This window comes from Crinia signifera, chromosome 2 (assembly GCF_055691185.1).
Source record: "Crinia signifera chromosome 2, ASM5569118v1, whole genome shotgun sequence".
NCBI classification, from domain to species: domain Eukaryota; kingdom Metazoa; phylum Chordata; class Amphibia; order Anura; family Myobatrachidae; genus Crinia; species Crinia signifera.
In genome coordinates this window covers 329,018,009-329,030,219 of record NC_139218.1, presented here as the reverse complement: position 1 = coordinate 329,030,219, position 12,211 = coordinate 329,018,009, and the positions used below count along the sequence as shown (strand labels likewise).

The window sequence follows — 12,211 nt, the reverse complement described above, 5'->3', positions numbered from 1 at the left end:
GAATTAGATTTGGGTGGGGTTTTACTTCAAAGTGAGATCTATATTGCAGTGTAAAAATAAAGCAGTCAGTATTTTCCCTGCACAGAAACAAAATTACTCACCCAAATCTAATTTTCTCTGCACATGTTACATCTGCCCCCCCTGCAGTGCACATGGTTTTGTCCATCTAAGAAGGATTTTGTCAGAAAGAATGAACCAAAATAAGGCCCTAAGTGTGGGTGCCAGGGGGGTCTGTGGGCGCTATTGTTACACCCCCAGGTACCCACTCCTTGTGGGTGCAGCGGGGAGCTGGCAGGAAGGTCCGTGCGGTGCGGGGGTACCTGCGGCTCTGTCTGCAAGCCGCGGTCAGAGGGGTCCCTGCAGCGCTGTGTATTAAGTTAGATCCCTGCATTGACTTGGAAATAACTAGCACTATACGCCGGGTATTCTGACTTTGAAAACACTGGCTGCACGCTGATTGGCTGAATCTCAGCCAATCAGCGTGCGGCCAGTGTTTTCAAACCCAGCAGCGCTTCCTTGTGTCTTAACTGGGGTGGGAGGGGGTGCTGAAATTTTCCTGGCGAGGGGGGGCAAAATTTGTTGTTACGCCACTGATGCATTCAAGAAAAACAACTCCACTTTAATGCATTATTTTTTATATAATGGTTAGACAAGCCTCCTTCTGGAGGTTAGCCACACCCATGGGCCTCTACCACTGCATGTCCCCAAGTCCAATACTGCTGATGGGTGCAAATGGTATTGGAGCACATTAGTTCCACTCACTACCTCCTGCCGTGGTGAGCATACAGTAAATACACTCAAAGTAATACTTATGGGGACAGAGGGCATTAGGGTCAGCAAAAACAAGCACAATAAGTAATCTTAACAATTTAATATGGCCTATAGCAGTTGTTCCCAGGTCCAGTCCAGGTTTATAGGCTATTCATGCTTAGGCACAGGTGACTTAATTAGTATCTCAGTTAGTTTGATTATATCATCTCTGCACAAGCAGAGATATCCCAAAAACTCCTTGAGGACCGCCTTTGAGAACCAATAGCGTGTTGGCTGTCCATTATTTACAGGAACCCAAAAACACTTGAATTCATCAAGATGTGTATGAAAAGCAGACTTGCACGCAACCTTGGGGTAGGCCAACAGTGTAACCTGAACTTTATGGGTAAAAATAAAACCTGTCAATTATACACATGGCTACCATTTCCTGCCCAGTGCAGCTTGTTATGTTGAGGGTGACTGTAAACTCAACAATCAAAGCATTGGCTGCTGAAATTGTGTGTTATTCCCGTAATGACATCATGGACTACTAATAGTGCGTTTGTTTGCAAATAACCATCTGTAATTAACCAAACCCAACATCATTTGACTGTGACCTTGGGCAGGTCATGCTGTCTTTATCATAACCTTTTCATGTAGACTATCAATACTCCCCCAATTCTCTGCAATAGGCCTCAGCAATATCAGCCTGTGCACAGTACTGCTTATAAAGGGAAGCAAACGTCCCATATTTTACTGCGCATAACTGGGAGGTGCCAGGAAAACTTAGCCAAGACCCATTGCCAAAGAGTGCCTTCATGACCGCTGGAAAGGACAGAAGGGAGAGCTGTCCCATAATGCTATGTGAAGGAAAATGATACATAATAATAATAATAATAATAATAATAATAGTAAAGCAATGCAAATGAATGCAGAAAACAAGGCACATATTCACACAGTACAACAGTATGCAGTGTGCAGCATAGTGACCTACATCAGGTACACATTGCTAGTAAGTAATGACGCTACAATTACAAGACGACCCATGATGAGGCCATTACTAATGACTCCCTTAATGATCTCAACCTGCTTCAAAGAAGTTACACAAAGGGGTACGTTTACCAAGATGGGAGTTCTATTTCACATGGGATATTGCTTTGGGTAACCAATCGGATACTATCTATTATCTTCAAGAAGGTGCTAAATAAATAATTTGATTCTGATTGGTTGCCCACAGCAACATCCCATGTGAAATAGAACTCCCATCTTAGTAAATTTCCCCCAAAGTGACTAGTCAGAAAAATAAGAAATGGAAGGAGACAACCTGAGAGAAAGGCCGGAGGTAAGGGGTGGGGGTGATCCCCAATGGAAGGCCATTTTACTACTTATATAAAGGATGGACTAATAGACTACAGTAGTATAGTTACATACAATGATATAGATAGATAGATAGATAGATAGATAGATAGATAGATAGATAGATAGATAGATAGATAGATAGATAGATATCACCTCAGAGGTTCACAAAATGAAGTAACGTTACATAAAGGTCAATAAATAAACATATTGCTTTCATTTACTCTTTCTACACAGAAAAATACATGGCACAGCATATCATACACGCCTGCCTAGTGTGTACAACGCTTCATTTATTTACTGTGAAGTTAAATATATCTAAGCATCAGTAAGTAGATATAATAATATGATGCCTGCATGTGTCAGTGGTAAGCGGATCAGCTGTTGTATGTATATCACTATGAGCCCAGAGAGAATTGCAGAGCCCCTATGGGAGTATGGGTGTGATGAGATGCCAGGGTGACACCATGTATGCCATCATCATGAACAACAACATAACAGTAAGCAGAGAAGATAGGCAATGCCTCTGACTGCCACACCCTGAACAGAATGGACACCGGCTGCCCTAGTACAGGGAGGGGCCACCATTACTATTATGGACATCTTGGGGGAATATAATTATACAATACACAGCATATATACAATGTATAGAGGCCACAATGTGAATAGAGGGTGTATGTTATAGAATATGTTTGTAATATGGTAATATATATATATATATATATATATATATATGTTATATTATGGCCCCTTATCCCAGCTCCCCCAGGCTGTCACTCACCCCGACGATCACGGAGTCATCGCCCTGGAACACGGGCAGGTATTTGTCCCCTCTCTGCACCTCCGACTGATTCAGAGGGCGAAACCTGCACAGGACCTTGATGCTGCACTCATTGGCCTCGGCCATGGTCGGGTGTGAGGATGCTCCGGGCACTGACCGCTGCGGTAGCTGACAGGGGCGCAGGTAGTGAGCGGGGGTACTCCTGCGGTCAGGGGGTCACAGTGAGCAGGGCAGCCCCTTAATCCAGTGCTCACAGCCGGGCTGGAGTGGTTGATGCCCCGGAGATGGAGAGATAAACGCGCTGCAGATGTGAGAGGCTGGCTGCGGTGATCGTACGGCTGTGCGGGCTCATCTGCATGTGCTGTAACCTGGGGAGGGGTTCCTCTGCCTCTTCTTCCGTGCAATGGAGATGCGTGTGCCTCCTTCGTGCAATGGGAATGTATGCCTCCTCTGTGCAATGGGAGGATGTGAGTGTCTCCTGTGCTGGGCAATGGGGGGATGTGTGTGTCAGCTGTGCTGGGCAATGGGGGGATGCGTGTGTCAGCTGTGCTGGGCAATGGGGGGATGCGTTTGGCTCCTGTGCTGGGCAATGGGGGAGATGTGTGTGGCTCCTGCTCCAGCCAATGCACTTGTATAACAATGGAGGTGTCAGATGCTGATGCTGCTGCTGCTGCTGCAGAGATGAAGCCACCACCAGCTCTGTCTGTCCTGCAGTCTGTGCTGCAGCAGCCTATGGTACATCACTGCTTAATCATTGCGTGCTACAGCACGTATCTGCAGCTTTTAAGGTGGCACAGCCTGTTAAGGTGGAATTAAAGTTGAATACTTAGATATAAAATGTTACTACTGTTCCTTTAATGACATTTCTGTTCATTCATTATTTTTATTTTAGCCATTTATTAGTAAATATCTGATTTCAAGGGTTTTCATTTTACAACGGAGCTCTGTAGGAATAAAAATAAAAGTGCATATATCAGGCTTAAACACAGATTAGTGTAGTAGCACTAGCCTGTGTGATATTTACAATATCAGGTACTATACATGCATTTTAGTACAGTAATTGTCATTATTATTTGTACATTTTATATTTAAAGCATCACGAGTGTTTCGCAGCTCCGAACATAGGGCACATAAATTAAAACAATACAGGGTGCACAGGACTAAACATAACAGTAACTGAAGAACAAATAAAGTACACAGGTAACACCTGGAAGCACAATTCTTAAGACCCCTATCCATTACTGTGACTTCTCCAAGGGGTGAAGTCGCAGCCGATCCCCCTTGAGCCGCTTGGGACTTGATCTCATGTGATACATTGAATGCGCTCATTTTTGCATGTGATCTATCGCATGAAACCCCATTCCCTGCTGCACTGGACCATGCATAGGATCGGATGTTAAACACATCTGATTTGTCCAATTTTCACCCGATTTCCCGGCCCGATCTGTCGGAATCGGGTGAAAAGTGGCCAAATCGCACAAGTGTATGGGGGCCTTTAGTAAACAACACAGCTGAGATGTAGGGAAGCAGAGGAGCAGTCTGCATGTTACCAGCGGCAGGTTGTCAGTGGTAGAAATGAATGAGTACAAGTGGGAAGAGATGCGGGTATAGATGGTAGGTGAGAAAGTGGCGCATTAATAAAGGATTGCATATGTATTGTAATGCAATCTGGGTGGCATTTACAGCCCAGGATCACATTGCAATATGTGACCCTTTCTACCGAATGTATGTATGTGCCTCCAGACACAGGAACATGGGCTCTGAAAGGAGCCCGTTTCTGTAGTCTGCTATGCCAGGTGCTGGGGAGTCTGCACATGCGCAGTCAGCCCTGACCACCCACCACCCCCTCTGACCGCACTGCCCTGCCGGCAGTGTGGTCTGTAACCCATGGACTACCTCCATCTCAGAATGGTGGTAGCCCAGGGACCCACTGCTAAGCTGCCTGATATTGAGAATGGTGGTAGCCCAGGGACCCACTGCTAAGCTGCCTGATATTGAGAATGGTGGTAGCCCAGGGACCCACTGCTAAGCTGCCCAATATTGATACATCAGGCAACATTGCATCCCCATAAAAACCTATGGGGGAGTCAGCTGGCTGTGGGGCAGGAGGGATTGCTACAGGGATCGGAAATTCCTGCAGCGGTTTCTCCATGATACATGCGGAAACGGGTGTTTTTGGGGTATTAGTCACTCATATTTAATAGTAAATGGGCCCCTAAGAGAGCTATAATTGAAATGCAAGAAGAGGACTTTGAGAACAAGAGGGAAGATTGCTTTGCTCCAAGGAGCTTACAGTCTAGGAAAACAGCCTTATTTATGTAAGATTCAGCTCTTGGGAGGTGCAGTGTACAAGGAGAGGATACAATACAGATAGGAATAAAAAAACAGGTCGGGTAACCCTTATCCGGAAATATTCCCAAAAATGTGGTTTTCAGAATATCACAGGGGTTTTTCTCTTTCATCCAGTCCGGTGACACAGCTCCACCTTGGGATGTAGGAGGGTCCGCAGGAGCCAGGCACCTATAGCTGAAGCTTTTCCCCTGACTGCAGGCTCCTCCCCTTCTGCATTCCCAGCATGCTCCAGTTCGTTTTAGGTGCCCACAGGAGTGGGTGCTTGGCTGACAGGCTGCTGCTGCAGCCGGCTTTTTTCTTTGGCTTTTTTCACTAGTTAGTGAGGATTTTATTATTTTATTAACTTTAGTGTTAGTGCAGGTTTTTTCCAGTGTGTGGCTTCTGGCAGAAGCGCAGCACACTGAAAACGTGGCACAGGCTGATAGAAGCGTGTCCTATAAGCGCTCTGTGTGCAGGGGTGTCTGTCTGCACCCTCTGCACAGCGCTTAATCCCAGCACTGCTGGGGGTTGCCTGGGCCCTAGGAGCGCTCCGGAACCGGCTCCTTACAGAAGGGGATTGTGGGGGAAGGAACTCCTGCGATGGCGCCCGCCATCTTGAAAGGGTTTACAGTCTGAAATCCCTCTGGGGAAGTGAAGACTGTTACAGGTGTCCAGCGCTGCTGGACGACTCCAAGTGATCCCAGAAAGAAGGGGAGGCACTAGGAGGTGAGAAGACTACACTGGGGGAGCGGCTAAAGGGGGTAAAAGGTGCCAATTAAGGCTTCCTACCCCGCTGAAGCAGGGAATTGGTCCCTTCCTCTCTGTGTGCGGGCGCCATTTTCTCTACACAGTGTGAGCTGAAAGCTGGTCTGGTCACGCTGCTGCACACAGTCTGACGTCTCCTGGAAGCGCTGCCCCCGCTGAGGCTTGGAAAGTCGCAGAAAACAGCTAACACAGTGGTTCCCAAACTGTGCGCCTAGGCTCCCTGGGGTGCCTCGGGACACTTGCAGGTGTGCCTCGGGTTGGTCGACCATGACCAATTCAAATTATTTATGATCAATTATTTCTGGACAAAACCAGTGCTGGTGGCTGCCAATCATAAAATGTGTCCAATCAGAACCAAATCCTGCCCTTTACCACATAACTGAACCTAAGAAGCACATATAAACACAATCTACTTCATTTGATATAGATTTTTGGGGGCCTAGGGGTGCCTTGGAAAAATTCTGATACTCTAGGGAGCCGTGATTAGAAAAAGATTGGGAACCCCTGCGCTAACAGACAGATAAGTACCACTGTTTACACTGCTTGGTACTTTTGCTTGACATTGTGCACCGTGGGTTAATCATGACTGACACGTGTGATGATGATGCTGTTGCTGTGGGGGGAGGGGGGGGGGAGCGCTGGACATGTCTTTAAACTGCAGTATTTGCGGGGTTAATTATTCATGTGAACAGATGGACCAAGGGGTGGCCTGCCCTGCTTGTAAGTCTGTGCCTGGGGGGGTCACTTGCCCAAGAGACTGAGCGCGAGCCAGCGTGGGCTGTGTCATTGGGAAGGTCTATGAATGCCCTGGTGGAGGCACTGAATAGGCAAAGGAACAGTTTGAGGTCTCCTGGTCCCAGTACTTCCTCCCAGAATTCGGTGGGGTCCATTGCCCCTGCACAAGGGGACCCCATGTTGTTGCGGGTCATTCAGGACACAGCACAGGGGGTGCATAAAATGAATGCACTCATGGAAAAGTTTGCTAGAACTCCTGATAGTCCTTCCTCTAGGCAGCCGATTGCTGCACCATCTTTGCTGGGTGATTCAGATGATGATGGTGTGTGTGCAGATGATTCTGCTGATCATAGGGAAGAGGCTGACATCTCTGTCCCTGGCATTGAGGATCTTATACTGGCTGTTAGACAGGCTTTAGACTTGTCAGAAGAGGATAGAGTGCAGGCTCAATGCATTTTTAAAAGGATGCGCAGAGAAGCTGTTACTTTCCCCTCAGACCCTGGTATGGTCTCTTTGTTAGGGGAGGCTTGGAGAGCACCTGACAAAAAGGTGTCTATGTCCAAGAGATATGCAAACATGTATCCCATGCCGGAAGAGCATGTTAAATTGTGGGAGAAAGTCCCATTGGTGGATGCGCCGGTGGCGAGATTGTCAAAGGCCACAGCGTTGCCAGTACAGGGGTCTGCTGCATTTAAGGAATCCGGTAAATAAAAAAGTGGAAGGTTGCCTAAAAGCTGTATTTGAGGGAGTTGGATTTACACTCTGCCCCATTATTGCCTCAGCTTGGGTAGCTAAAGCTTTGATTAAATGGGCTGAGGCCCTGGGAGATCAGCTGCGGCCTGATTCTGAGGCTTTTATCCTAGCAGAAAAACTCAGGTGTGCTACAGAGTACATCTCTGAGGCTGGGGAGTAGGGCGCTAAAATGGCGTCAAAGGTTTCCGCCACTTCTGTGTCAGCCAGGTGAGCTCTTTGGCTAAAAGCTTGGGAGGCTGACAGTGATTCCAAGAAGGCCCTGGAAGCTCTTGAGTTTAAAGGGGAGCTTCTCTTTGGCTCTGAATTGGAAGCCATTATTAAACAGGCCACGGGAGGAAAGAGCACTTTCCTTCCTACCACCGCTAAGCCCTCAGGCTCTAAGTTTGGGGTTTTTAAACCTACTTTTCGCTCCTCCTTTCGTGGCGGTGCCTCTGGTAAGGGTCAAGCAGGAAGAGGTAGATTCCCGACGGGTAGAGGCAAAGCTACCAAGTCCAGATTTGGTCCCTTCAGTAAGAAGCAAGGGTCCAAGGGAGAGGATAAATCCTCCGCATGACAGGGTACAGGCTCCCCGTTCTGGCCTCAGAGTGGGGGGTCGGCTCCTTCAGTATGGGGACTTGTGGGATATTCCAACATCTGACCCGTGGGTTCTGTCCATTGTCACAGCGGGCTACTGGATACATTTCAGGGGGAATCCTCCAAAGAGATTCTTGCCCACCCCTTTACCAAGGGAGGCCAGAGCACGCAAACTCCTGTTGGAGGCGGCCTTGGCTCTCAGGAAAAAGGGAGTTGTGGTCCCAGTTCCTCAGGAGGAACGCAAGAAAGTGTTTTATTCAATCCTTTTCTTAGTACCCAAGCCAGAAGGGTCAGTCAGACCCATACTAAATCTAAAATCCTTGAACCAACACTTATGGGTGGATCATTTCAGGATGGAGTCCCTGCGCTCAGTGCTTGGCAGCATAGAGCCAGGGGAATTTCTAGCATCAGTGGACATCCAGGATGCGTATCTCCACATACCAATTGGCAAGGAGCATCAGCCCCTCCTGCGCTTTGCAATAGGGGACACCCATTTACAGTTCCAGGCCTTACCCTTTGGTCTGGCAACAGCACCAAGGGTTTTCACAAAGGTGATGGCGGTCATGGCTGCGTCACTAAGACTCAAGGGGATTGTGATTATCCCTTACTTGGACGACCTGCTGTTCAAAGCAGAGTCAGAGAGCAAGTTATTGGAACATCTGTCTGTGGCAACACAGTTCTTGCAGGAAATGGGTTGGGTACTAAATCTACCCAAATTCCATCTAATTCCGTCTCAGAGGCTATTGTTTCTGGGAGTAATACTAGACACCCATTTACACAGGGTTTTCTTGCCAGAGTCCAAAGCAAAGGACATCCGCCAGTTAGTCCTTCTTTTACTAAGGGCTCAGAGGCCCACAGTTTGGCAGGGGGTGAGACTGCTGGGCAAGATGGTAGTGACCTTCGAAACGCTGCAATTTTGCCAGGTTTCATTCTAGAACCTTTCAGTGGAACATTCTATCCTGTTGGCCGGAGAATGCAAAAACTATGAAGCAAGAAAGTTTGCTTCTCTCCCCGGAAACGAAGGAATCCTTAATCTGGTGGATGGACATAGAGACTCTGCAGCTCGGGCGGTCTCTTCGGTCCTGGGACTGGGTGGTAGTAACTACCGATGCCAGTCTCAGGGGTTGGGGAGCAGTTGCTCTTCATCTTCGGTTGCAGGGCCTTTGGTCGCAACAGGAGTCCAGACTCCCAATAAACATTCTGGAGCTGCGGGCTGTCTGGAAGACTCTTTTGCAGGCCAAGGATTGCTTGAAGGGCCTGCCGATAAGAATACAGTCAGACAACGCCACGGCTGTGGCTTACTTGAATCATCAGGGCGGGACTCGCAGCAGGATTTCTATGCGGGAAGTCTCGAAGATCTTTACCTGGGCAGAATGCAACATTCCGGTTCTATCTGCTGTCTTCATTCCGGGGATCTGGAATGTGGAAGCGGACTTTCTCAGCAGGGAGGACCTGCGGGAAGGGGAATGGTCTCTGCATCCGGAGGTATTCCAAGAGCTTGTGCATCGCTGGGGGCTCCCAGAGGTGGACTTAATGGCATCCAGGAACAACTGTCAGGTTCCGAAGTTCTGCTCCAGGATCAGGGACCCAGTCGCCTGGGCAGTGGATGCCATGACGGTTCAGTGGCCATTTCCCCTGGTTTATGTCTTCCCTCCGTTTCCAATGATACCGAGGGTGTTGCGGAGAGTGAGGTCACAGCAGGTGCAAGCAATTCTGATTGCACCGAACTGACCCAAGAGATTGTGGTACTCAGACATTCTGAGGTTATCAGTGGAGTCTTGGCCTCTTCCTCTACGTCAGGATCTGCTAAGACAAGGGCCGTTTCTTCACCAGGGCCTCGCTCGGCTCAGTTTGACGGCTTGGCTTTTGAGACCTCCTTATTGAGGAAGAAAGGTCTCTCAGATGCAGTGATTCAGACTATGCTTAGGGCTCGTAAGCCAGTCTCAGCTGCAAATTATCACAGAGTGTGGAAGAGCTACATCAGGTGGTGTGAGCGTCAGAAGGTACACACCTCCAGATTCAGAGTATCCAGATTGCTGGAGTTCTTACAGGATGGATTTTCTTCGGGACTCAGTCTGCAGTCTTTGAAAGTACAACTTTCTGCTTTATCCATTTTCTTCCAGAAAATAATTGCTTTTCTGCCTGAAGTCCAGACCTTTTTACAGGGTGTAACAAGGTTAAAACCACCTTACAGGCAGCCAGTGGCGCCGTGGGATTTATCTTTAGTTTTATCTGTGTTTCAGAGTTCTCCGTTTGAACCTCTAAGGTCGGCCGACCTGAAATATGTGACTTGGAAACTTACGTTCTTGTTGGCCATTGCTTCGGCTAGGCATGTATCAGAGTTGGGAGCGTTGTCCTGTAAATCTCCACACTTAATTTTTGTATGAGGATAGGGCTGTGCTTAGAACAGAACCTAAGTTTTTGCCAAAAGTGGTTTCCTCCTTTCATTTGAACCAGGAGATTGTCCTCCCGGTATTTTCCCCTCCAGAAGGGGCCAAAAATAGGGACAAATTGAGAAAGTTAGACGTAGTTTGCGCCTTGCGAATTTACGTGGACAGGGTAAAGGATATCCGCAAGACAGATCTGTTGTTGGTTCTGTTTGATGTGCATAAGCGAGGTTGGCCTGCTTCTAAGCAGACTATTGCCAGGTGGCTTAGGTCAGTAATTGCCTTTGCTTACACCAAAGTTGGTAGACCTGTTCCCTCTAGGATTAATGCACATACCACTAGGTCAGTAGCTTCCTCTTGGGCAGTGCGTCATGGGGCTACAGCGGAGCAGTTGTGCAGGGCTGCCACTTGGTCCTCTGTTCATACCTTTACCAAATTTTACAGGTTTCATGAGTTTGCGTTGGAGGACGCCTCATTCGGACGGGCAGTGTTGAGAACTGGCGGTCTGAGCGTGCCCTCCTATAATACCGGCTCCTGAACGTCCCAAGGTGGAGCTGTGTCACTGGACTGGATGAAAGAGAAAAGGGGATTTTTGTAAGAACGTACCGTTCGAACCCCTTTCTCTGAGTCCAGTCCAGTGACACAGCGATCCCTCCCCTACGCTCAGTAAGTCATGCCGTGCATGTGTGTCATGTTATGGTAAGATGATTGTGCATTTAAGATGTTGAGCATTGTACTGAGTTGTGTATCCTAGTGTGCTTTTTAAGTTTGAACTGGAGCATGCTGGGAATGCAGAAGGGGAGGAGCCTACAGTCAGGGGAAAAGCTTCAGCTATAGGTGCCTGGTTCCTGCGGACCCTCCTACATCCCAAGGTGGAGCTGTGTCACCGGACTGGACTCAGAGAAAGGGGTTCGAACGGTAAGTTCTTACAAAAATCCCCTTTTTATTTTTTTTTATTTTTTTTAACCCCCAGCACCTAGATTTTTTTTGTTTTGTCATACTCTTCTGGTCCCTCTGCATCCGTGGCATCTGTCTTCAGAGGCATCCCCCGTCCCAATGATACAATGCGTGGGTGTGTCAGTGACATCATGACATCACTGTCACTGTTCTCCTGTGCAATGTACCATTGGGACCGGGGATGCCTGAAAAGATGGATGTGGTGGATGCTGGAGGATGCTGGAGGATGCTGTAGACGCCGGAGAACATGGGGACATATATTATGAAATCCAGAATAATTCCCTATCCGAAATGCTCCTGGTCCCGAGAATTTTGGATACGAACTACTCAACAAAAAGCCAGATACATATTTAATATACATAAAGATGCATGCTAAACACACACAAAGATACATATACTGTACACAATAAATTCACACACATTGCCAGATCCACACTGAACGTGCACAGAACCACCTGGATCTACATTAAATCATTAAAAATAATGTATATATTCAATCAATAAAAGAATCGGAAGAGACCCCTCAGTATCCCCTTTCATTCCCCTATGGGGAGATCCCTCTTTTCTTCCTTCACTAACAAATTCTTTGTTTCGAGGTTGGAGACAAAAGGGACTTCATCTAGCCACAAAACTCTTTGATCCAGAAGGGACATTACTTACCTTTTCTGTACTCAAAGATACCCATAACCAACACACAGTTCCATATGTATCTCCAGACTAGACACTTTGTCACACCGTTGATACCCAATATCGTAAAACCCGCTGACCCCGACCCACTACAACACATATTTGCATTACTAACCAATTCTAATTTCAAAACTGG

General features: G+C 47.5%; 1 protein-coding gene across 2 annotated transcripts in view; it reads right to left on the bottom strand.

Annotated features, from left to right (window-relative positions):
- KIF5A (kinesin family member 5A) overlaps positions 1–3,625 on the bottom strand; it is a 150,405-nt gene extending 146,780 nt beyond the window's left edge. For both annotated transcript variants that reach the window (XM_083169389.1, XM_083169390.1), the window contains exon 1: positions 2,888–3,625. In XM_083169389.1, coding sequence (XP_083025515.1) covers positions 2,888–3,013 — 126 coding nt within the window. In that variant the 5' untranslated portion in view covers positions 3,014–3,625. The remainder of the gene's footprint in view (positions 1–2,887) is intronic.
- Positions 3,626–12,211: the final 8,586 nt, after the last annotated feature.